Below are 26,037 nucleotides of genomic sequence, written 5' to 3' on the forward strand. Positions count from 1 at the left end.
AAACGCCTTGTAGGAATTACAGCCCTTTTGTGACATGGTGAGGTCACCTCGTAACACAGTTGTTATTGGCTGCCTACCTGCAAGAATCAGTCTGCAGAATGCAAGACTGGCGAAATGTGTAGGGCAAGCTGACCAATCAGCGCACACCAGCCCCATCGGCTTAAGGCTCCAACAGAGCATTTCAGATGGAGTTACACGAAGTGAATATATATATTCTAGTAGCCCCCAAAAATAAAAATATGAGCAGTGAGATTGAGTACAATAGAGCCCCTTTTCCTGTTGCTGAGTTGACCTTTTCTCCAGAGGTACTGTATGCACTTGTGCTTTGAAACGTTTGAAACTCACATTTTTAAGGATTTCCCTGAAGATCCTCCGCAATGAATTGCGACATTTCTTGCGACCGATGTAGCAGTATTGCGGCAGGGACCAGTGTAATGCTACTTTGAGGCAATCATATTTGGCCCTGAGGAAATCAGTCACTGCTCTCATCTCTAATTATATGTCACATGCATGTCTCTCCTTGTGATGGTTCATCCCCAGCTTGCTATGAATTAAACTGCTGTCATGGGTCTTTAGTCCCTGGGGGGTGGGGGGTTGTGAGAGATTCCTTTCTTTTTCAGCGCGCTGTTGTCCTAGGACTTGGAACAAAATAGTCAATTGTTTTTCTGCAAGTTGGCCTGCATGCAGAGAGGGGATTAACACAATCTGATTAGCGGTGCGAGCTGAGCGCAGAGCCACACGCCGGCTTCGAGCTGACCTGCAGTACTGGCTCTGCTCCGTTCCTGTAGTTTTTATTTTTAATCTTCATTAGATGTCGTTGAGCGTCTCTGTTCTCCTTTTAAGGTGAGTCACTCCTCTTGTTCCCGTTTCCTTTTGTGCGTCTGCCGGCATTGATATGATACAGTTTCTGAATCCGAAGCGAGTTCCTCTAGTACAGATGATTGTGTGCCCTCCGCCCCCCTGGACTCCCACACCAAAATGACAGCTCTGTGATACTCACACCTCTGTGTCAGGCACAGAAAGCCTTTTAGGTTTGTGGGCAGTTGGGCGATGTTAAAGAATGGGTATATGTACACATAAACCCGTTCAAAGACCATCTGATTAGCATCGTTACATTTTACCGCTGTAGTTGTATGTGCCAGGATACAAACTGTTAGTTGATACTATAAATATGCGGGTGCTCCCTGGGTTAAGAAGGGGTTACGTTCCGATAAATCTATCGTAAGGCGAAAATGCATTTTAATACAGTACATCGAAGTTAACGAACATCATAGCCTAGCCTAGCCTACCTTAAACATGCTTAGGACACTTACTTTATCCTAGAATTGGGCAAAATCATTAACACAAAGACTATTTTATAATAAAGTTTGGAATATCTCGTAACTTATTGTATAATGTACTGAAAGTGAAAAACATTTACCCATCGCAAAGTCAAAATATTGTAACGGCGACCATCGTAAACTGGGGTGCGTCTGCACACAAGCAAGCCAACCTGCTTTTGGCTTTTGTCGTTATTAGTAGGTTAGTTTGCTGGGTCTGAATCGCTGAATTTGTTTAAGTCCTGGCTATTGTCCAGCATGAATGCCTAATATTCCACGTGTGCTGTATGTAATGGAGACTCGCCGATGATTTCGATGCTGGAAGTCAAACCACAGCACCCAGGATTGTATATTCACAACACTGGTGCTTATCTTTCAGTCTCATGACCTACTGGTGACCTCTGGGGTCAACTGGGCGGAGTCATGGATACGGTCAGCCAGGTCCGGCTTCTGCTGTGGAAAAACTGGACCCTTCGCAAGAGACAGAAGGTATGGACGGAGGAGATGAGACCGTCAGCTGCAAGGGAAGGCTGGGGGCACCTCAGAGACGTATTTCAAGCATCAACCCACCCCTCCAGGATTTTGCCATGTTTTTGTCGTGAAGGGCCTGAGCTTAGGGAAGGTGCAGTGTGAAACGGTTGCCTGGATACTAATGTAAAGACATGTTTTCCCTGTGTTCCCCTCACGAGTAGCTTTGGACAGGTAAAAGGTTCCGTGTGAAGCCCCCCCCCCCATTGTGAAAACCCGGCCAGCCATCATGGGGCCCCTAAACCCATTTCCCCTTGCTCTTTGGGTGGGTGGGTAAGTGGGCGACTGGCTGTTTCGGGATGAATAGTCCAGTTAATTAACTGCCATGGGACACTTGAGTGGGCCAAGCAAATGCGTCCCATACTGGAGCCTTTGTGGAAGTAGTGTTTACGTACCGACTGGAGAAAGGGAAGAGATCAAAATATCCCAATTTAGACACGTCTTGAGATATTCCAGGCTAGGTAAACATTTTTACAGGTTTAGTAAAGATTTTAATGGTGTCATCCCTTTTGAAAGGTCCTAATTGCCCCCCCCCCCCACCCACCATCTCCGCTTTTTCCCCATAGATTCGCTTCCTTGTTGAAATCCTGTGGCCTGTGGCTCTCTTCACCGGTTTGGTCTGGCTGAGAAAAGCAAATCCTTTGTATCAGCAGCACGAATGTAAGCTTCTCAAAAGTGGCCTCAGCTTATGTCTGCTGAACTCTTCAAGAAAAGGCAACACGAGCATTTCGATATAATCCAGTGAAACCGCATCCTAGTCATGTTTTTCTGTGTCATCCATACAGACAAGCACTGATAATATTCCTGGCTCTCCTGTTGCAGTACATTCTAATGAAAAAATGCAGCTTTAGTTGTTGGATAGTGGTAATAATAATAAATATTTACAGTGTGTAGTGTTATAAAAGAGGCCACATGGTGGCGCAGTGGTTAGCACATGCCTCACATCTCTGGGATCAGGGTTCGAGTCTCCGCCCCGGCTCCATGTGTGTGGAGTTTGCCCTGTGTCAGTGTAGTGTTCCCCCACAGTCCACAAACATGCTAGGGTGAATTGGAATTGCCAGAGTGTCCATAGGTGAAAATGGTGCGTGTACCCTGCAATGGACCCCACCCTGGGTTATTGCATTGTTCCCATTGCCTTCTGGGATAGGCTCTGGACCCCCATGACCCTGAATAGGACAAGCGGGTACAGAAAGTGGATGGATGGACGTACTGTGACTGACATTTCATTGCCTGATATCAGTGATTATTATGTCATTATATCCTGACATCACTGTTTAGTATGCTATACTGCTCTGAGATGAGTATTTAGTATGCTATACTGCTCTGAGATGAGTGTTTAGTATGCTATACTGCTCTGAGATGAGTATTTAGTATGCTATACTGTTCTGAGACCAGTGATTAGTATACTATACTGTTCCGATATCAGTGGTCAATATGCTATACTGCTCTGAGATGAGTATTTAGTATGCTATATTGCTCTGAGATGAGTGTTTAGTATGCTATACTGCTCTGAGATGAGTATTTAGTATGCTATACTGTTCTGAGACCAGTGATTAGTATACTATACTGTTCCGATATCAGTGGTCAATATGCTATACTGCTCTGAGATGAGTGTTTAGTATGCTATACTGTCCCGATATCAGTGGTTAATATGCTATACTGCTCTGAGATGAGTGTTTAGTATGCTATACTGTTCCGATATCAGTGGTTAATATGCTATACTGCTCTGAGATGAGTGTTTAGTATGCTATACTGTTCTGAAACCAGTGATTAGTATGCTATAATATTCAGATATCAGTGATTAGAATGCTATACTGTTCGGATATCAGTGATTACTATGCTATACTGCTCTGAGATCAGTGATCAGTATGCTATACTGTTCTATACTGATCGGAATGCTGTTGGTCTCGTTTGCCCGCATAGGTCATTTCCCAAACAAAGCAATGCCCTCAGCGGGCGTCTTGCCCTGGATCCAGGGGATTTTCTGCAACGCCAACAACCCATGCTTCCGGTACCCCACCCGCGGGGAGGCCCCTGGCGTCGTTTCAAACTACAACAATTCTGTGTAAGACGGCTGATCTTTAACAAGTAACCTTTGGGTTAACTGCATTGCATTCTCATCCAGGAAAGCCAGCAGGGCAGGCTAGTATTCAGCAGGTTTAATGGTCAAATTCCTGATAAGGCATTGCGTTGTACCTTTGATTGTGATATTTATGTCAATTGACTGCAGGCCAGTGTTCTTTGGATTCTGGAATAGCAGGAGGGATAGCAGGAGGGATTTCTGTGCCCATCAAGAACAGTCCCTTCAGATTTTTCCAGAACATTCTTTCTATTAATGTTTATACAGCCTTCTGTTTGGCTTTCAGATAAGCAGGCCACCACATTTTTGTGACTCTTCCTTTGTGTGTGTGTGTGTGTGTGTGTGTGTGTGTATTATGTTTATATTACATTGTGGGGACTATTTTTCAGGTCCCCACAAAAATCTGTGAATGCAATCAAAAAAATGTATCGTATTTTGTTTGGTTACTTTTGGTTAAGGTTAGGGCTGGGTAGGGGTTAAGGTCATCATGTTGGGATTAGAGTTTTTCCCATGAAAATGAATGGAGAGTCCCCACAAAGATATAATTATAAACCTGCTTGTGTGTGTGTGTGTGTGTGTGTGTGCGTGTGTGCGTGTGTGTGTGTGTGTGGGGTGGGGGTCCCTCAGTCTAGCCAGGCTCTACACAGACACCCAGGAGCTGCTCTTCAGTGACCCAGATTTCCAGCACTTGGCCAGGGTGTGGAGAGAGCTCTCTGCCATGAGCGACTTTATGGACACCCTCCGCAACGACCCGTCTCAGATATCAGGTGATTAAGAGGCAGCTGCTATTTATTTTATTTGCGGTAGTTGTCCCAGTTAGCCCACTCGAGCATTCCACAGGTACCACATCCCCCCCCCCCCCCCGCCATTCACATTAACCTAATAGTGGATTTAGATAAATGTAATGGCGTCCACTCGCTTCCTGTCGTTCGTGGAGTAAGCCGTGAGTGCGGCTCGGCGCCCCGCATTTCCGCTTTGTCTCAGGAGTCTGATTTCTCCAGGGCACAGTGTCTGGTCACTGGGCGAGGATGTGACCGGTTCTGTGGGGACACCAGACTGCGCCGCCTTTGGTGACGGTTTCTGAGTAGGACCCATAAAACCGAGATTTTTTTACACGCTAGAGAAAGACAATGCCGCGTAGTCTTTTGGAACCCAGGAACAAAAAAGTATGGGGGAAGAGCTGCATATCCCCTCTCCTTGGTTATAAAGTTCATTGACCCCTCCCCAACTCCGCCAAGGTCCTTTGTAAACAGGACACAGCACTGTGGGCAGGACTCGGTGAGTGGAAACTGGGTCTGATAAAGAGATTTTTCCATGGTGTTGAACGTCCAGTCTTCCTAACAAAGCATCTTCTGGGAACCATCTGAAGAATCGATTTCCTTTCGTAAATGTTGTTCCTTATTTATTTTATAAATAGTCCTTATTTATTTTTCCCAAGCTCCTCAGCTAGACAACCAGCTCGCTGCCAATTAATACAGTGTTATTCCAGAACCTTCATCCAAACACAGAGTGACAATTAATCAGTCTGACTGTCAATCACTTCCTGCCATATTCAGTCTAGGGTTATATCCTGTGTTTTAAATGGCCTCTTATCTTATTTTCCCTGCCCAGGTCGGGGCCTGAAAATAGAGGAGATTCTCAAGGATGACGAGCTTCTCACGTCTTTCCTCCTGAGAGACATGGGGTTGTCCCAGTCGGTCGTCCATCAACTGGTGAAGGCCCAAGTGCGGCCCGAGCAGGTACTGGCTAACGTTTTTGTTAAGCCCAAAACGTTAGCAGTTTCGCTAATATTAGCGGTGGAGGCCAGCCAAACTGTTTTCAAATATGATTTTCACTAAGGATTTTGATTCATTGTTTTTCATTGTTTTTTTTTGTTGATGGTTTTCCAGTAATCCTCTTGATATTCCTGGAAATTTCGCTTCAAATTCATGAATTCTTAGCTGGTTACGTTAGCACCCCCCCACCAGGGGCACCTTTTATTTGTGTCCAATTTAATGTCTTCATTTATTATCAAACAAAGGGGTAAATGGGATGTGAATCATGCCAGCGTGAATTTCTATCCTGGGTATTTTTTTTTCTCTCTCTCCCGCTCGCTGTGGGGGATAAGCGTGTACGACCCCCAGGCCAAGAAGCCAGGCCAGGAAGAGAGAGCTTGCAGTGTGAACAGCACTCTGCCAGTTTTCATATGTAAATGTCCCAGAAAAAGAAAACCCAGACCTGTTGACATGGACCCGGCCTTCCACCGGCCCCCGCTGATTTACCGCTGCGGCTTTCGGAAGAGCCTGCCAGCTGGGAAATTTAGCGGCTAATCGCTCGGCGCCCCGCGATCAGTCGGTGTTGCTGCGGCAGGGCCTGTTTGTTGCCATGGCAATGCTCTTGGCCAATGACCAAAAGGTCTGGCTTTGCCTGAGGCACGTGTGTGCACACTCCCGCTCAACGGCTGTGTTTCCGCCACCTGTCCGCGACCATTCAGGCCTCCAGGTCGGCCGCTCCTGGAAGGGACGGGGCGGGTGGGTGGGTGATGAGAATCAGTGCAGCTTGAGGCCCTATTGCACCCTTCATGAAGAGTGCCTCCGGTGGTGATTCAAGAACATGACGGACAACCTGAGGTCCTCCTGATGTGTTAAAATACTAGCAGGTAGCATTTGCATAGCATTCATATAGCATTCATATAGCATTCATATAGCATCCGTATAGCATTCATATAGCATTCTATAATCTTTCAGTCTCCACTCACTAGCAATGTGTTGTCATTGGATTGGCTGACTAATGTTAAGTTACTATATTACGTAAATATACAAGAGAGTAATTTACACTTACGATACCTGCGGTCCTTACTGAAAACCCACCCTCTTCAACAGATTACTGACTACCCCCCCCCCCCCCCCAAATCAGGACTAGGTATTTCTACAAATAAATACTTAATTTAAGGCTCTTTTAGCCGGTGTAGATAGATAGTTATGTATCCACCCATCCCAAGTGGGAAGTTCACTGTACCATTGGTAGTTTTCCTGTTTCTCCAGTTCGCCTTCGGAGTGCCAGATTTCACCCTGAAGGACATCGCCTGCAGCCAGGCCCTGCTGGAACGCTTTATCATCTTCCAGAGCCGGAGAGGGATGAACGCCGTCCACAACGCCATGTGCGCCCTCTCCCAGCAGAGGCTGCAGAAGATCGAGGATGCGCTCTACGCCAACGTAGACTTCTTCAAGTTGTTTCAACTGGTAGGTAAAACCGGGAGGAGGTTCAGCTCTGACTTGCCCCTCACCTCCACCACTCAAACCATGCATTTATGTGGGGCCCCTGATTTTAGGGGGCCCCCTGTTGGCCACAAACTGTAACAGCACTGGGGGGCGGGAGCCCCAAAGTCACTTTTAGAGGGGAGCACCCAGAACCTACCCCCGATGTGGACACAGTGCTCGCAAGTTCGCAGCTGATTTGCATGCTGCAAACATGCTAGTTTGCTAATTTAGCATTTTACCCATACATTTGATATGGGTTTTTCCTCAGTGACAAATAGGGTCTCGAACCTCAGGGTGTTAAACATGGGCAGACTTGAGGCTCATCCCCTATTGGTCCATATTTAGTGCTGTTCAGAAATTATAGAGTCATGGGGTAATAACTGACTTTGTGTTGAGCTTTTTGCTCCACCCCGCGGTCAACTGACTATCCTATCTCCATGGTGATGTGACTCTCTGCAGTTTACTGAGCCGATCACCTATCTCTTCATCCTGTAATGAGATTATGAAGGACGCACTTCCCAGCAATGCTGAGATGTAAGACGGGTTCTCATAAAATCCATTCATGCTCCGCCCTTCATTAGAACCACAGGCTTATATCCAATAACTGTTAGTACATTCATTTCTCGGAATATGACAGCGAGCTCCATCGTCTTCCTGATTGGATAGAATCGACGGATTGATCATCATTTTTTGCATAGTCTTTGCTGAGGTGCCGGACAGACTGCCTGCATTCTGTTCCCGCCGAATGAATCCTGGAAGTGCGTTGATCCGCTCCAGCAGAACAATGGCATCCCACCCCCACCATCCCCCACTCCCCCTCCCCAGTTTTAAACGACGCCCGACTAGCGAGAGCGTGAGGAATGTCACAGGAAGGATGTCTTATTGTGGTGCTTGTGTTAGCATGTAGCGCTTCCTGAGTGCACACCCATTGTTTTTTGAGGTCTGGGAGGCTGGAAGCTACGGTCATTCATTGACTTCAAGTTTCTATCCTCGTAAAAGCAGGGCAAACATTTCTCTTGATTTACGCGCATAGTTGGACGGGTAGTTAAAATTGTGACATAATTTATCTTAAAGGCAAATTGTTCTCGTTTTAGCTTAGCTTAGCTTGGCTTAGTTCAGGGGCATCGTTAGGCCTATTTGAGGGGGGCTTTACCCCCCTGAAATATTTTTTAGCCCTCCAAATAGATGTACACTAATTAGTTAGGCCATTTCCTTCAGACCCCCCTAATAAAGCCCCCCCCCCCCCGACTTAGCTGTTGAACGGTCTTCAGGACTTGGTGTGTTGCGCCGGATGAAAGGATTCATTACAGACTCACCAAAAGAGTCCCTGGTCTGATTTATTTGTTTGTCTGAGTTTTGGATAATATCATAAACACTGGATAACTGACCGAAGAACAGATGGTTTTAATACATTTAATACCTATAATATCAAATACCATGAAATGGCATTAATTGAAAGTTATTGTATTTTCTGTTTTTATTATATATATTTTTTATCTTAAGACATATCTACCCTGAATAAGTTAAGTAGGTACAGAAAATGGATGGATGGATGGAAATATCTTATCTAAATTCTTTACTATTATATGCTATTGGCCTGTAATATGAGCCATTTCTGTAACAAAAGCACTCAATGCTCCTGTAAAATACCTCCCAGTGTGACAGATCTGACTCTGTGCTGGTCACGGTAACCTCTTGTACTTCACCCCTCATCCCCAGCTGCCCCAGCTGCTGGACGAGCGCTCTCCCGGCATCGACCTGCACTTCTGGGGCCGCGTGCTGAACTCCACGTCCGAGAAGCTGCAGGAGGTACGACCTTCGAGGGCAGGCTTGGGGGGGGGGGGTCTCCCCCATGCTTCACCGGCTGTATTTTTAGCATTAAGGAAGCCGCCGCTTCCGCTGTCAGTTCTGTGTCCGTGAGGAAGATGGAGCCAGTTTGATTTCCCACATCTTCGGGGCTCTTGTTCCATGCCTCAATGGCATTTCGGCCATTACCTGCCCCCTGGCCCAAATATTCATAAACATTCTCTCGATGATAAGCTGCCGGTGGACGTTCCACGCAGACATCCTGTCGGTGCGGCTGGATTCCTGGTTGTCACCACCGTACCTCGCACAGGATGGGAATATGAAGGCCTAGTAGTTTTCCAGAAGTTTCCCTATGAAATTTATATAAAAATATATGATTTAAGAAGGGGCGTCGGAGGGACAAATTAAGGGATCTGACAGGGGCCCTTGAATTGAAAAGATTCCGCGTAAAATTAGAAGAGCGGGTCCATAATTTCTAGGTCTGCCCTAGCTTTTAATTTCTTTCTTTCTAAGAGGGTTAAAGGTCCCTTTGTATCCAGAACAGTACGATGTCTGGGGCGCCATGTCGCATAAATCTGTCCACATGGGCTCATTCCCATGGGCTGGTTTTGTTGCAAAAATCTGGCAAAGCGGAGAATGACAATGTCTCACTCTCCATTAAACAGGAAGTCCAGGTTATACAGGGTTGATATCCTTCTGATTTAATTGTGGGAAAGGGGATGTGAAGTCTTGTCAGTGTTTATTTGGAAGATATTTGGCATTTCGAGATTCTTTCTGCCATGGGTCCTGCCACATTTAGACATTTTTTTGTCCCGTAGCCTTGAAAAATGGGATCCACCCCATATCTTTTGCTTGACATCACACAACCTCCAAAGCTAAAACATTAACAATGTTGAATTGATAAAATGTGTCACAGCTCACAGAGAGGAGTAGTTCCAAGGACCTCCTGCGGACGCTGTCACCGCTCTTCCAGGAGGGGACACTCTCCTCTTTCACTCAGATGCTCAGCGTGGTGTCCGACCTGTTCTGCGGGTACCCCGGGGGGGGTGGCTCGCGTGTTTTTTCCTTTAACTGGTATGAGGACAACAACTACAAAGCCTTCCTGGGCATCAATGGCAGCCGGAGCCGTGACAGCTATCTGTACGACAAAACTGCCAGTGAGTCGGGGTGGGCGGAGCCTTCTGGACCCACATTCAGGGTCACATTTCACTTTTTATTCCTACATTTTTTCCACATCGTAGAACACGTCTAAACTTTAATGTAAAATTTGAAAACATCTAAACAGCAAGCAAACACATTACTGACACATCATGTATGTATTAATACTCATTAATTAGGAGCAGAATAGTTATAAATAATTATGTTTGTTTTGTGACAGTAGACTCGGAATGAAATTGGAATGTAATTAACTGGAGCAGAATGGAGTTGGAATCTGGGAAGTACAGATGACAGATTGCCTTCGTAATCCTATTTTTTCCCTGCTCAATAGCACCTTTCTGCAATGTGCTCATGCAGAGCCTTGAGTCCAACCCTGTCACCCGAATGTTGTGGTCCTCAGTCAAGCCGCTGCTCATGGGAAAGATCCTGTATACCCCAGACTCTCCTGCCGTGCGGAGGATCCTGAAAAGTGTAAGGAAGCTCGTGGCCGATCCTCAGGTGGAAAACAATCTGCCCTTTGGGAAGCCAGTTGAACTACTGCTGCTGTTTCAGGAGTTTAACCTGTTTCCTGCAGATCTGGAAACATCTAAGAGAGTGCTGACTTTCTGTCCCTAAGAGAGAAACAGAGCAGCATTGGTTTAACATGTCAAGTTCATGCTCTGAATTACAATCCTGGAGGCTACAAATGCAAAAATATTTTTTAATTTCTTAAATTTAAAGTTTTTAAATTAGCGGGAACAACAAAAATAGCTTCATCTTCACATTGATGTTTCTGCTCCAGTGACTGAATTGAAGTGATGTCCAGTGTATTAACTGTGGTGAAATTGGTATAAATGCTCAGCTCAGAATGATGGATGCAGATTCATTCATATATCCTTTTTTTTACATTTATTTGACACTTCATCAAAAGTGACTTACAGTAGAAAAAAAATCTCAATTTTTACTTGTGTGCACCATAGAATTCAAACCCATGAACATTGCACTGGCACTACAATGCCGTACTTGTTGAGCCACAGGAACTGTTTAGTTTGGTTTGTTTTTACATTAAAACTGTAAGTAATATTTAACAGACAGGAAGTCCCCCTCTGCCTTTTCAACACCATCCCTTTGCCTTTCCCGCCGATGTTAATCGCAAATGCGCTTATATCCTGTGATGCAAAAACAAAAAACAAAAACGAATGAAGTTCTCATCAAACCGCGGCACCGCCACAATAACAGAGATAACGGGATTTTGCTTTGCGTGCAAACGAATCGTGCAAACGATATCATCTGCTGAGAACTAACCAAAACAATCTGATCCCAATGTAAACAACGTAAACAAAAGGTGATGGCTCTTATGTAGACTGAAAAAGGGCCAAAGTAATATATATATATATATATATATATATATATATATATATATATATATATATATATATATATATATATATATATATATATATATACTATACTCATCTGATAGTATGTCCAGTGAAGAGAGGACAATGTAATGGCCCTTATGTCTTTGCTCTTGATAATCAATTTTTCATTGGATCAGTGAGTAGCAGGTAGTGCCCATATCTAGGAGGTTGTGGGTTTCAATCCTGGAGCCAGCAGACTAATCATATCATATCATTTTGGCTCAATGAGCAAGGCCCTTAATCCTGGCTTCTCCAGGGCAATTGGATGTTGGCTTAACCACAAAATTTGATCTGATGTTTACAGCTGTGTGTCTCTTGTGGAGAACTAGATGGGAGATATGAAAACTAGCCAATTTCCTGACAGAGATTAATAAAAAGTTGTTTTGGGTAGAAGTATTCAAAGTTCAATTTAATTGAGTAATTGAATTATTGCTCTGATTGGATCCAGAAATATCTTGAAGTCTGATTGGGCTTGTTCCTACAATGCTTACAGACAGTCTTTGGGATGCTTGCTTGTTTTGTAACAAATGTCCATTGGTAAGGAATGTTTAACATATCTACAAATGTCCAGTGCACAGTCATTTTCATTTTCTTTGTCATAATTATTGTGACTGACTCATTTGATTAATTTTGCTATTAATTGCAATTGTAGTCATTGGCTCCCAAAGGGACACTAAATACAAATGTTTGCCGTTTTATGTTATTGCAAAAGTGTTACTATTTAAAAAGCACCCACTGAGACTGCTTGACTGAACTTTTTAACTTAGAACAGTCCTTTCAGAACTATAACTTGGGTTTCAGTTCATTACTACTTGAAATTAATGACATTTTACTTGAAATACTGGTCGACTTGGGGGGTGCAGGAGGGGAAGCAAATAGCTCCCCCCCCCCCCCCCCGAATACGGCAGTGCTTAAAACCACAGATTTTATGTTATGTGATATATATTTTTGTAAACAAATGAATTAAGTAATGTCTTTGGTTAAAAAGCAATACATTTGCTACATTTTTACTGAATTAAGTCGGCATCCTAGACAGCAGTAGCATCCTGCTGTCTGGCAGCCTGAGCTGTCGCTCAGTGTGTCTTCCTCTCTGTCTGTGAGCCGGGCTCTCATGCTGTCTGGCAGCCTGAGCTGTCGCTCAGTGTGTCTTCCTCTCTGTCTGTGAGCCGGGCTCTCATGCTGTCTGGCAGCCTGAGCTGTCGCTCAGTGTGTCTTCCTCTCTGTCTGTGAGCCGGGCTCTCATGCTGTCTGGCAGCCTGAGCTGTCGCTCAGTGTGTCTTCCTCTCTGTCTGTGAGCCGGGCTCTCATGCTGTCTGGCAGCCTGAGCTGTCGCTCAGTGTGTCTTCCTCTCTGTCTGTGAGCCGGGCTCTCATGCTGTCTGGCAGCCTGAGCTGTCGCTCAGTGTGTCTTCCTCTCTGTCTGTGAGCCGGGCTCTCATGCTGTCTGGCAGCCTGAGCTGTCGCTCAGTGTGTCTTCCTCTCTGTCTGTGAGCCGGGCTCTCATGCTGTCTGGCAGCCTGAGCTGTCGCTCAGTGTGTCTTCCTCTCTGTCTGTGAGCCGGGCTCTCATGCTGTCTGGCAGCCTGAGCTGTCGCTCAGTGTGTCTTCCTCTCTGTCTGTGAGCCGGGCTCTCATGCTGTCTGGCAGCCTGAGCTGTCGCTCAGTGTGTCTTCCTCTCTGTCTGTGAGCCGGGCTCTCATGCTGTCTGGCAGCCTGAGCTGTCGCTCAGTGTGTCTTCCTCTCTGTCTGTGACCCGGGCTCTCATGCTGTCTATCTGAATGCGTCTGGCAGGCAAACACCACCTTTGAGCAGCTGGAGCGCTTGAGGAACATGGGCAGGACCTGGGAGGAAGTAGGCCCCCAAATCTGGGACTTCTTCCAGAACAGCATACAGATGAACATGATCCGCGTAAGGCCTCCCAGTCTGCGGCCGGCACTGCCTCCTCACCCTTTTCACACAGAGTCAGCAGACGTCCAAGGCATCTGAAGAACTATTTAAAATCAGAGGTGGACATTTCAGGTCCAGAAAGTACAAATCCAGACCAAAGTTTTGTTTCAACCAACCAGTTGAGTACTCTGTGACTGTGACTCTGAATACTCAACTGAATATGGTGCCATCCTGGAAGTCCTGTGTGTAAAGTGTTACCTGGTCGGGGGACAGGACGGTTCCCTGAGGTGCCCCAGTGTTGCTCAGCCCCAACTCTGACACACAGTCCCACAGTTTCACAAACTACCAGTAATATGCCTGCATTATCAGCTTTCATCTTGTATTCCAAAGGTTACTGTTTAACTGCATATATTTTGTGTTTATCATCCCCAGGATACCATTAGAAATCCCACAGTGAAGAACCTTATTAATAGGAATCTTAAGGATAGAAGGATCTCATCCAGTGACATCCTGAACTTTTTCTATAATGGACCGGAAGCTGATCGTGAGGGGGGTATGCCCAGCTTTGACTGGAGGAACGTCTTCAACCTGACTGACCGGATCATCCGCTTGCTCAACCAGTATGGGGAGGTAGGGAGTAGGAAATGATCCCAACCGAGAAGTTTCTCTAGGATCTAGTGAAACTGAACCGTAATTTAAGGGTTAGAACTTGGGTTAGGGTTAGGTTATGGTTAGAGTTAGGGTTTGAGTGACGGTTGGCTTATGGGTTTGGGTTAGTAAGCTTGCTGTTGGGGGTGGAGCTAAGGTTAGCGTACCATTAAGGTATAAGCTAATCTTTCTGTTGTCATTAGGGTTGGATCCAGGGGAGCTATTGGGGGTGTAGCTATGTAACTTGTGGTTCTTTTCGAATCAGGAACTATATCCCTTAACTCAGTGGTTCTCAACCCAAACCCTAATCCTAACCCTAAGCCTAGGCATGTGTCCAGAAAAGCGTTTGGGTGCTCCAAACACTGGTAATGATATTGTTTCTGTTGTATACGTTCTGCAGTGATGACAAATATTTATTAATAAACATACAGTAAAATCCCGTTATAGTGGACTCGCGGTGATATCCAGCGCAGATACGTGCGTAGTCGGGATTATTAATAGTCACGCATCTGCTCAGGTAAAGTTGGATTACTACATGTACAATATAATAATCTATACCACAAGTGTGTCTGCTGGGGTGTAGCATAAGTAAATGGTGTCCTGTAGCTGAATTCTGGCCATATAGCAACTGGATATAACAGACTTCGGATATAACGGACTTTGGACTATAACGGATTGTTTTGCCAGGTCCCTTAAAGTCTGTTGTAAGTGGATTTTACTGTTTACTTGTTGCACTGCTGAACAATGTAGTTTCTTTTGAATATGACTCAAAGTTTCACTCCACTTTGTCCATGAACACTCCTCAGTTTATGAATTCCTCTCAGAACAGAAGGTGAATATTTATCAACAAAAAAAACTAAATCTAAGTCTAAACTCTCTTTGGCAAAAGACCCCAACAGCAGCAGCCTGGCAACCATTAAAAGTGTGTTTACACAAAATAAATCGAGTACTACAGATTATGATATTTTAAACAAGGTTTTAAAACAAAATAATAATAATAATCCCAATGATTCCTCACCTTTCCCCTCCATCAGATTCTCCATGAGATGCTGCTAACTGGACGGTTTGATTTTAGCTGTGAATTCTGGGATTCTGCATAATGTCACAACTGTACACTGGTACTGTTTACAACCAGGTTCTATTAAAAATCTTTTTTAAAAGCCCTAATTTTAATGCACAGTAAAAGTATAAATGGTATTGCATCATCCTATATCTTGTTTTGGAAAGATATCAATATACCATAAAAATTCAATATATGCTACCACCTGTACCTAAAGTACACTTTTCAGATAAATTGCTCGGCCCCCTTTGTTCCTCGCCGAGGCCCCCTAGTGGTCCATGGATCCTCAGTTGAGAACCGCTGCCTTAACTAATGTGTACTGGCTGAAGATTCATGTGACTCGTAAAATAATTGTCTCTCGTTTACGGCCCACTGTTTCACAGGGTTATTTTATGGTTTTCCTCTCTTATTGTCCTTAAATTGGAAACATGTGACCTGAAGTCCAGTTATTAGAGTGGGTGATGAATGGAGCTTCGTGAGTTACCTACCAATGACCTTTCTTGGCCAAGTTGGGTGTAAACTGCAGTGCATCTGAGATTAGTGTCTTCAGTCGCGGTCAGGCTTTCTGCGGCTGCTTTTCACCGTCTTCCCCGAGGCAGACTGGCATTGGCATGGAGAATCCAGCACTCCCACTCTGAGAGGACCATCCATCGTTCTTTGTATGACACAAACGTTAGACTGGCGGCCAGGATCTCCGAAACGGTACTTAGCGCGTCTGAAAAGCATTTGGAAACATTCAAGGCAGTTGAAGGGGACGACACAAGCCCGCTGTCAGAGCCAGCGAGGCGGCCTTTGTCAGCTGCTGATTTAGTGGAGGAGGCGGGAAGAAATCACCCCAGTGGGGTTTTATCCTTGGATGCTGCTCGCATAGAGGAGCGCCCAGAGAGCCCTTGAGTTTGGGGGTCGGGGGGGTTAGATGATGGCTTGGAAAGCAGTTTGTTGTGGATCCCATCTGCATGTCCCTATCGTAGCTGCTTGGGAACATGGGGCCCCACTGGGACAGGGGGAAAGACCCACGGTGATGGAAGAGCTCCCCTCATCTTTGTTTGCCGCTGGGCTGATTCCACGTCAGGCCGATTAGGTTAGATTGGCCGCGGCTGCTGCTTGGCCCTCCTCTGCTTTCACCTTCTGTCCTATTTCAAAGTGTGGAGCTTCTTAGCATCAGTAAGAAGTTCACTACCATTTTGAGGGAGCTTCGTTTAGTCTGAATGGCATTCTTCTGCTTCATAAATCCCAATCTGACGTTAAATTAAAAAGAGGTTCTACATTAAAGGAAGCCTCTGGTGAAATGCCAGCACTGATGTTTCTAGGATTAACTTGATTAGCATGATGCTAACTTGTGCTGACATATTTTTCATTCTAACCCTCCACGCACCCCACAGTGTGTCAACTTGGACAAGTTTGTAGCCCACACAGACGAGGACCAGATGACCTTCCAGGCCCTGTACCTTCTTGAGGAGAACAAGTTCTGGGCTGGCCTTGTCTTCCTGGACATGTACCCCTGGACCTCCAGGGTGCCACCTCACGTCAGATTCAAGATACGCATGGACATTGATGCTGTGGAGCGCACCAACAAAATCAAGGACAGGTATCTCCAAGATCAATGTCCGTATACACTATAGTTTTATAAACATTATGCTATAGACAGAAATATTTAATAAAATGTTACTGGTAATGATTTGGGTTTAGGTTACCCTCAAGACATCTTCTATCTCAGTTGATAAGTCATAAGTCATTGTCACCTCCAGTCTCTTCCTCCTCCACCTCTCTAGATACTGGGATCCAGGCCCCAGAGCAGACCCCGTGGAAGACTTGCGGTATGTTTGGGGAGGGTTTGCCTACCTGCAGGACATGTTGGAGCACGGCATCCTCAAGCTACATACTGGTCAGGACTGGCCAATGGGCGTCTACCTGCAGCAGATGCCCTACCCCTGCTACGTGGACGATCTGTGAGTTGTGCACACTCCTTACACGAAGTGGCCAGAAGGTGGCGTAGTGGGTAACAATGTGGACTCAAGGACACAAGGGTTGTTTGTGAAGTGATCATACATATTCACTGGCAAAATGGTTAGAGCTACGCACTTCGGTTCAGCTAAAAATTTTTACCTGAAAATAGAGATAGGTTATGAATGAGTCAGGAAGTCTTATCTAAAAAACTGTCTCTTATATAATATTCGATCGTTTCTACAAACGTTTAGCATTTATTTAGCCGACAAATTTGTCCAGAGCAATGTACAAGTGAGGATCAGAGAACAGGGTCCGCCAGTGTCCTTGGAGCAAATCGGGTTATGTGGTGCGACTGTGCCAGCCATGGGAAACGAACCAGTGACCTTCTGATTATGGGAAGAGTCCTAACCCTCAAAGCCACCTGCTGCCCCCACCACACTGGCTCACACTGGCTCACTGTCGGCAGACCAGAGGTGTTCATCGTAGCTTGCTGATTCTACTTTCGTCCACAGCTTCATGCTGACGCTAAACCGCTGCTTCCCCATCTTCATGGTGCTGGCTTGGGTCTACTCTGTATCCATGACCGTCAAGGGCATCGTGCTGGAGAAGGAGATGAGGCTCAAGGAGATGCTGAAGGCCATGGGCGTCACCAACGGAGTCATATGGTGCACCTGGTTCATCGACAGCTTTCTCATGATGGCCATCAGCACCAGCCTGCTCACCACCATCGTCATGGTGAGGGCACGCTCATTAGCATTTTAAGCCCCCCCTTGCCCAATCATTCTCCTCACTGAATAAGTGCAGTCACATTGTGTGCCTTTAATTATGCATCTGGATTAATTCCTGTTGGCTGCTCTGTTGCTTTTCAGTGGGGGAGAGTGTTGAACTACAGCAACCCGATCATCCTCTTCCTCTTCCTGCTCACCTTCACTGTGGCGACCATCACGCAGTGCTTCCTCATTAGCGTCTTCTTCAACAAGGCCAACCTGGCAGCAGCTTGCAGTGGCATCCTCTACTTCACCTTCTACCTGCCACACATCCTCTGCTTCGCCTGGCAGGACCGCATCACCAGGAACCTGAAGATCGCGGTGGTGAGTCTCCCCAGAACATCTTCTCATCGGAGTAGTTCCTTTTTCCATTGTATTTACCTGCATTTTTTTGTACTGAACGCAGCACTGCTGCAGGTACATCGTGGTTATAAATGACTGTTTGTTGCTCCTGGGGTTTCAGAGCTTGTTGTCGCCGGTCGCTTTCGGCTTCGGCACAGAGTACCTCTCCCGCTATGAGGAGCAGGGCTTGGGTCTGCAGTGGGACAACCTCAAGACCAGCCCACTGGAAGGAGACGAGTTCTCCTTCCTCATCTCAATCCGCATGATGGTGTTAGATACCTTTCTGTACGCCGTACTTGCCTGGTACCTTGACAACATCTTCCCAGGTGCAGTACTGATAGCTGTCATTTTGGCAGTCATGAGGCCACCTAAAGGTGCATGGGGTGTAGCTCAGATAATTAGCAATGGAAAAATTCTGGAAATACTTCCAATTTTAACAGATCTCAGAACTTTATTCCAGTTACTTCAGTAACTTATTTAATCGTCCAATGTGTGATGTTTGTAAATATTCCTTAATTGTTTATTGATATTACCTCCAATATCCTTGTAGTAACTGTTAAAGCATAATGGCAAACATTCTAAGTGTTTCTACCATTTTGGCCATTGGTGTAGATTTATGGATAAATCTTTAACTGCAGATTCTAAACAATATTATTATTTAAATAAACAGAAAATATGTCATTAAATTGAACAATTTCTACCAAAATAATCTTACAATTTCAAAAAATTGCAGGGCAGTATGGCATTGGGAGGCCATTCTATTTCCTGTTGCAACCCTCATACTGGCGTGGATCTCGGCCGTCGAGAGTCGATTCAAAAGAACCAGGTCAGTTTTGCAATGGAATATCCTCAAATACTAGAGAAAATATTAAGAAAAAAATGACCTGATGCACCGTGCCCTACAAACCAACCCATACATGTTGACTGGGCGGCGTTTCCCAACCGCGCAGCAGGGAAGCCAGACCCCAAGAAGCCGGACTTCGGGAAGCCAGAGAAGCAGGAGGACGTGGGGGTGGCAGCCAAGTTGGGGGTCAAGGGCCCCGCGGAGCCTGATAAGAAGTTGTGCAAACACAGGGAGAAGCGTGAGAAACTGGATCGGGAGAGAGAAACGCAGCTGGGGGGAGAGCAGGAGCAGGACCAGGACGGTCCGGCCTCAGAGGAAAGTGGGGCGGCAGGTAAAAAGGCAGAAGCTTAATGTCACTTATGATTCAGAATGTCGTTAGGTGTTAAATACATTTACATGTGAGGTAAAACACAAACAAAATCCCATGCAGTCCCAGCTTGGCTGCGAATCCCGGGAATATCCCCCAGCTGCCAGACCTCGCACGCCGCATTCTCCGTGCCGATTAATGTCTGAGTTAATGTCGTCCCTTATTCTGGAGAAACAGCACCCTCCACCCCCTCCACGGCCAATAACCCCCCAGAGCGTCATTTAAGCTGTGAGGCCACTTCTGCTGCGATAGGCGATTCTGTAATGATCTGACCTGCTGTCTTTATTTACATATGTTTCCTGCTGTGAGTTTAAACATGGAGAGCTTAATGCCTCCCTTTACTACAGAATTCCCTGCACTTTCCTTGACATTCGTTGCACCGTTACCATTTGTTGTTGTCTGTTATTATTTATTGCTGCCTATTAATGTCTAAATTACGGTCTAAATATGTCTAGTGAGATACTGTAAACCTGCAGTTTCCTTTGGGATTATTAAAGTATCTACCTCACTTCCTATTTGTGTCTTTTCCACCCGCCCTTATTCATATCCCCTTCTGTAGGTGGCTCCTACTTTGAGTCTGATCCGGTAGGCCTTACCGTTGGTGTGGTCATAGAGAACCTGGTGAAGGTGTTCGATCAGAGCACACGGCCGGCCGTGGATTGTCTGAATATCACCTTCTTTGAAGACCAGATCACCTCATTCCTCGGTCAAAATGGGGCTGGAAAGACGACCACCATGTATGTTAGGGCTAGGCTGCCTTGTCTTTCCCTCAGGGCCCAGTAGGGGGTGCCTAACTAGACTGCCTGTTCCCTTCCAGGTCGATCCTAACTGGCCTGTTCCCACCCACCTCAGGGACGGCCTACATTAACGGGAAGGACATCCGCACGGACATGGACTCTATTCACCAGTCGCTGGGCATGTGCCCCCAGCACAATATCCTCTTCAACCAGTAAATGTTCCACAGTCTAAATGCCCGCATGCATAATTTGAACTTTTAATCATCTTTTTCAATAGTGAAGATTTTTGCAGACAGAAATATGCATTGATAATTTACAGCAGTGTTTCCCAACCCGGTCCTCGGGGAGCCACAGACGGTCCATGTTTTTGCTCCCTCCCAGCTCCCAGGACTGTGGGGGGGGGGGGGGGGCCCAAGGGCTGGGTTGGGAAACACAGATTTACAGAACAGGTTCAAATAAAATCCCTTGGGTGATAAGATGAACGATGGGCGCTTTGTAAAGTCAAGAACTGGCTTATTGGAAACCAGTTGCATATTGTACAAGTACCAGTACATAACAAGATCAAAGGACAGGAACTCATTAAAAATACAGATCAGACAAAATATCCTAGCAAAACAGATTCAGTATGTTACTCTGCCAAACTCAACCTTCCTCCACAGACACATATTAGGTCCATTATCCCAAAACCTTGTCCTGCAGAGCTTGTGTCTCCAAAGACCATTTCATACCAGGATGTTAGTGAGGAGGCCAGGTTGAATGATCTCCTCTGATCTCCTCTGCCCTTAGGTTGACCGTGGAGGAGCATATCCTGTTCTACTCCCTGCTGAAAGGCCGACTGGCAGCTGCGGCCTTGCAGGAGGTGGAGGACATGCTGGAGGACCTGGGGCTTCCGCATAAGAGGAGCGAAGAGGCGCAGAACCTGTCAGGTGGGCCGTGAAGACTCATCCTAACCAGCTGCTGCTTGAAGATCCACGGCCTGTGGGTTTACTCTGATCCCATGAGCGCTTTGGAAATTACTCACCATGTCTCTTGGCTCTTGTTCCACATTTAGGGGGCATGCAGAGGAAGCTGTCTGTTGCCATGGCGTTCGTAGGGGGCTCCAAGGTGGTCATTCTGGATGAGCCCACCTCTGGAGTGGATCCCTACTCAAGGAGGTCAATCTGGGATCTTTTGCTGAAATATCGCTCAGGTGCTTCCATGTCCTATACCATCCTATTCCAGTACATATACCATCCTGTTTTACCCATGAAATGTCCTGAGTACATATACCATCCTGTTTTACCCATGAAATGTCCAAGTACAAAATTAATCTTGATGCTATGGAAAAACATGTCTTGCAAATTGATACATAGTTATAATCCATAATATTGTTTGAAGAATCTTTCTGTATCTTGGCAAGGCAAATTTGTGGATACCACGCCCACTAAGACATAGCACCGCCCCTTTGTGCCTAAACCCCACCCAGGTCGGACGGTCATCCTCTCCACCCACCACATGGATGAGGCGGACCTCCTGAGTGACCGTGTGGCCATCATCTCCCAGGGCCGCCTGTGCTGCTGCGGCTCCCCACTCTTCCTCAAAAGCCGCTTCAGTGAGGGCTTCTACCTCACGCTTGTACGCCGAATTAAAAATCTGAGGAAGGAGGTGAGCGACTGTGTCCACGTCCATGTTTGGTTGCCCCAGCAGTCAGTGAGAGGTGCCCTTTATTGGTTGAGAATGGTTACCACTAAGTGGCATTCCGGTTGCATGCTGGGTAGACTGAGTATGTCTGGGTGTCATGTTGGCGTTGGTCATCAGCTTCTCCATCTCCACTAACTCCTACAGAACCAGTGTGACTGCACATCTGAGTGTTCCTGCAGTTGCTCCACTTGTGCCAAGTACAAAGAGGAGAACCGAACCCACCCTCAAGCCCTAGAGCAGGCCTTGGATGGTGAGGGTTTCTAAGGTTGACCATTAGCTCAAACCGTGACAAATTTTAAATTTCATATTCAGCAACATAATCAGAAGGATGGTTCCACCTCCTTGACCAGATTTATTTTTCTGCTTTTCCAACAGTCTTCCATTTGTCCATTTTATGCTGTATATCTAGGTTCAGAACTTCTGCTGTCCTCGTTCTTCTTGTCAGTATAATGACACAGCAGCATGTGTTGACATCACAGGTAATGACCCGATTTGTTCCCTCCGTCTCCCATCACCCCAGGCGACGTGGACAGCATAACTAGCCTGATCCACCACCACGTTCCGGACGCCAAGCTCCTTGAGCTGATTGGCCAGGAGATGACCTACCTGCTTCCAAACAAGGACTTCAAACACAGGTCCTATGCCAGCCTCTTCCGGGAGCTGGAGGAGACGCTCTCTGACATGGGCCTGAGCAGTTTTGGCGTGTCTGACACCTCCTTGGAAGAGGTAGGGTTCCTTTTTGCTTGAAGAAGAGTCTGTCATCGTACCAGCGACCCATTTTTTGCAACAAGCAGTATTTTCAGGGCATTCTGTAGTGCAGGGTTAGACAATCCTGATCCTGGAGTGTCGATATCCAGCAGGTTTTCCAGCCTGATGAGGATGTAAAACCTGCTGGATAGCGGCACTCCAGGGTCAGGGGTGCCGACCCCTACTCTACTGAATGTGGACATGGGCGTAACCTCTGAAAGCTATGGGTGTGGCAGCTGAGCGCTTTGTCGTTGCAGGTATTCCTCAAGGTTACTGCTGAAGGAGAAGCGACTAACAGCAGTGTGGCTAAAGGTAAACGCCAGATTACCAGTGATTTTAATCCGTCCTGTAGATGAAAGGCCCCATGAACTGAACATTCTGTAGCTTATTGCTTTTGTTTCAAGATGTAGCTTCTGAATTAATCTCCCTGGCAGAGTACCATCTTCATATGTGTTTGGCGCATTGGTCTTCGTATGTTCCTGTCTGTGGAATGTGAGTCTGCGTGATTTTGCTGATACTATTCTACGTGCGTGTTTGGTTACCCTGCAATTTATATGTCCCATAACTTTTTACACATGGACCTTTACATATCATTATCATGAAGTGCCTGTAACTGAAGGAGAAAAGGCTGCTGCTTGAACCCCTGCGGAGTACAGGAGTTCTTAGCTGTTTGTGGCGGGAAACTGTAAATTTTTCTGATTCCTTTTCGCCATCTGGTGGTCAGATATTGTATTGCAGCCTATCGTGCCCTGGATTGAAATGCAGGCTTAGCAATTGCTGTTCTCTTTGCCACCTCCAGTGCAAATTTTCCCTTAATATTCAGGTTTTCACTGCTGCCTCATCATGTCGCTCTATGCTTTCCAGAGACTAACGGGGCCGTGCTGGCTAGCAGTGGAGCAAACCCCAACACCTTAGCTGACAGCGCCGGGAGGGGGACACGGCAGGTCAAGGGGGCAGGGCTGGTTGTGAAGCAGTTCTTTGCTCTGCTGATGAAGAGGTTCCAGCATGCCACACGCAGCCAAAAAGACTTCCTGGCCCAGGTACTACCGGGTTATGCTCCTGTTGTTTACCAGGACTCAAACCACGCAAATTTGCATACAGCCTTTAAAGATTTCTCTGTGCCCTGCATATGTTGTTGATTGAATCTTGTGTGAGATTTTTATAGAAACTTTACTGTAATTCAGCACATTGTTTTCTTTCAGATTGTTTTGCCGGCAAGCTTCGTACTTCTGGCCCTGATTTTCACACTCATCATTCCCCCGTTCGGCGAATACCCCAGCCTGCCCCTCACGCCCTGGATGTACGGCCAGCAGTTTACCTTCATCAGGTAGGGAGGCCTGTAGGGGGCAGTGAGCAGGGGCCAGCTGCTGGTTCAGACCACGTTTTTTAACCAGAAGGTTGCAGGTTCTAGATATGCGATAATTTTTTGCTTACTTGGGTAAAAGATGCAGTTATTATCATGTAAAACAGAAAGCACTGGAAGTCATGTGATCTATTCCATGCCATCGCTCTTAGCAACGAGCTGCCAAACAATGCGAAGACGAAGCATTTTACAGAGAGTCTGTTGATGCGTCCTGGGTTCGGGACCCGCTGCATTGGAAATCAGCCGCTTGGGTAAGTAACCTGACCACCATGATGGGTATCAGACACCAGTAGGTTGTGGGTTCTCCTCATACTGTGTTGTCACAATGATACTGTTAATGACATTACAGACTCCAGAGAGTCCTTAGTAGCCCTTTTAGGGCTTTATCAACGAAGAAAAGAACTTTAACTTGAAGTGGCCAATCACGAACTGAGAAGAGTGTGACTGACACTGAGTTGGTGTTCATCTGCCAATAGGATGCCTCCCTGTGCTAACATCACCACGGAGTGGGAGGTGCCACTTCTCTCCCCCATTGCCTTAAACATCCTGCAGAGTCCCGATTGGACCATACTCAACCCCTCCCCCAGCTGCCAGTGCAGCACCAGAAAGAAGCTTACCATGCTGCCAGTCTGCCCCCCAGGGGCCGGAGGCCTGCTCCCCCCGCAGGTCAGCGCCCGCCTTGTGGTGTTGCGGGGCATTGGGGCTGCATGATGCTTCTCAAGCTCAGCTTGAAACCAAAAGGCTTCTGATTCTGGCCCAAGAATGAGCACAGAACTGCTTCAGTGATAAACATGAAGGAAAGCTAATGCATGTCACTTTTACACTATAAGTTATTACTTTTCAGACACCCTGTATGTACTCCATGCCCCAGTCACAGGATTCTCGTGTCTCTCATGCTGTGCAGCGTATACAGTCCACAGGGGATGTACTTTTGGACCTCACCAACAGGAACATCTCGGACTATCTGGTCAAAACCTACCCAACCCTCATTAAGACCAGGTATGTCAGTCTGCATGTTCCTCACACGCCTGTGGCAGATGATTCCATGTTTAAGTTTTTGGATTATATGTCATGTTTCTCTGTACTCAGATATCCCACTACAGAAAAAGGACAACAGACAGAATCTAAAAAAATATTTTATATAAATCCACCCATCCACACAGTAATTTATCCTGGTCAGGGTTGCTTGGGGGCCTGGAGCCTATCACAGAGCAGAAGGCTGGAGTTCAGCCTATCACAAAGCAGAAGGGTGGGGTACAGCCTATCACAGCAGAGGGCTGTGGTACAGCACAGATCTTATGTGACTAACATGCTGGGTTTGAAAAGAATTAGTTTTTCAGGTGCTCCGTATGAGATGTCTTACATAACTGTATGTCCTTATCAGCAAGAGAATAAAAGTGTAGAAAGGATTAAGTTATAAAATGCAGGGAAATAAGGCATTTGCTTCTTTTATTTTCAGCTTGAAGAGCAAATACTGGGTGAATGAACAGAGGTAAGTAGCTGACTCTCATCATAGCATTACGATATGTATTTAACAGTTCTAGACTTGCTAAAATGTTTTGTTTTTGAATGGGAGGCTGTATTTGCACCTCTGGTGGTTGATTATAGGATTACACTTGGCAAGCAGCCTTGAGAGGCATTTTCAGCCCCAGACATTTGTCTTCAGATACGGGGGCATCTCTGTTGGAGGCCAGCTTCCCGTTCTTGACGTGGGTCCCAAAGACATCCAGAAGGTCCTTACTCAGCTGGGACACATGCTCAATGTTACAGGGGTAACACCCGTTCGCATACTCTTGCAACCTTCACATTTGTCTACATGCACCAATCCACATTGTTATTGAACACTGAACCATGTAAACTTCACAGTTTGTGGTTATTAACAGTGTTAATAATATGCTGGTGGTTTCCTGATGTACTTACATTTCATCTAAAAGTATGAATTCATTAATTTCTTTGCTGAGGGTGAATATTCCAATACTGCAATGCGGGAAATTGGACCCTTCCTGAAGTATATGGAAAGCGAATATAACGTCAAGGTAGGAAGCTCCTTGTGTTGTGAGCATTATTTAGGTATTTTATTAAATGTTTTCGCTATCGAATCCATTCCTTTAACACAGAAA

The 26,037-nt window shown here is 46.0% G+C and overlaps 1 protein-coding gene across 4 annotated transcripts in view; it reads left to right on the plus strand.

Annotated features, from left to right (window-relative positions):
- The first annotated feature begins 636 nt into the window (after window positions 1-636).
- The window catches only part of abca4b (ATP-binding cassette, sub-family A (ABC1), member 4b), a 37,646-nt gene continuing 12,245 nt past the window's right edge, over window positions 637-26,037 (plus strand). The window contains exons 1-35 of one of the 4 annotated variants that reach the window (XM_072704081.1): window positions 637-843; window positions 1,699-1,808; window positions 2,414-2,507; window positions 3,771-3,912; window positions 4,555-4,694; window positions 5,539-5,666; window positions 6,951-7,148; window positions 8,886-8,975; window positions 9,889-10,129; window positions 10,462-10,601; window positions 13,320-13,436; window positions 13,848-14,045; window positions 16,506-16,711; window positions 16,896-17,072; window positions 17,583-17,805; window positions 17,940-18,161; window positions 18,301-18,505; window positions 18,913-19,005; window positions 19,130-19,354; window positions 19,950-20,127; window positions 20,208-20,339; window positions 20,914-21,053; window positions 21,179-21,316; window positions 21,593-21,771; window positions 21,952-22,057; window positions 22,328-22,533; window positions 22,812-22,866; window positions 23,419-23,594; window positions 23,757-23,881; window positions 24,070-24,168; window positions 24,394-24,583; window positions 24,822-24,916; window positions 25,377-25,409; window positions 25,584-25,689; window positions 25,879-25,953. In XM_072704081.1, the coding sequence (XP_072560182.1) occupies window positions 1,743-1,808; window positions 2,414-2,507; window positions 3,771-3,912; window positions 4,555-4,694; window positions 5,539-5,666; window positions 6,951-7,148; window positions 8,886-8,975; window positions 9,889-10,129; window positions 10,462-10,601; window positions 13,320-13,436; window positions 13,848-14,045; window positions 16,506-16,711; window positions 16,896-17,072; window positions 17,583-17,805; window positions 17,940-18,161; window positions 18,301-18,505; window positions 18,913-19,005; window positions 19,130-19,354; window positions 19,950-20,127; window positions 20,208-20,339; window positions 20,914-21,053; window positions 21,179-21,316; window positions 21,593-21,771; window positions 21,952-22,057; window positions 22,328-22,533; window positions 22,812-22,866; window positions 23,419-23,594; window positions 23,757-23,881; window positions 24,070-24,168; window positions 24,394-24,583; window positions 24,822-24,916; window positions 25,377-25,409; window positions 25,584-25,689; window positions 25,879-25,953 (4,938 nt within the window). In that variant the 5' untranslated portion in view covers window positions 637-843; window positions 1,699-1,742. Of the gene's footprint in view, window positions 844-1,698; window positions 1,809-2,413; window positions 2,508-3,770; window positions 3,913-4,554; window positions 4,695-5,538; window positions 5,667-6,950; window positions 7,149-8,885; window positions 8,976-9,888; window positions 10,130-10,461; window positions 10,602-13,319; window positions 13,437-13,847; window positions 14,046-16,505; window positions 16,712-16,895; window positions 17,073-17,582; window positions 17,806-17,939; window positions 18,162-18,300; window positions 18,506-18,912; window positions 19,006-19,129; window positions 19,355-19,949; window positions 20,128-20,207; window positions 20,340-20,913; window positions 21,054-21,178; window positions 21,317-21,592; window positions 21,772-21,951; window positions 22,058-22,327; window positions 22,534-22,811; window positions 22,867-23,418; window positions 23,595-23,756; window positions 23,882-24,069; window positions 24,169-24,393; window positions 24,584-24,821; window positions 24,917-25,376; window positions 25,410-25,583; window positions 25,690-25,878; window positions 25,954-26,037 lie in introns of those variants that run through there. The other 3 variants (XM_023840280.2, XM_072704079.1, XM_072704080.1) reach the window with 3 other exon arrangements.

The sequence above is a fragment of the Paramormyrops kingsleyae genome, chromosome 21 (assembly GCF_048594095.1).
Source record: "Paramormyrops kingsleyae isolate MSU_618 chromosome 21, PKINGS_0.4, whole genome shotgun sequence".
Taxonomy (NCBI): Eukaryota; Metazoa; Chordata; class Actinopteri; order Osteoglossiformes; family Mormyridae; genus Paramormyrops; species Paramormyrops kingsleyae.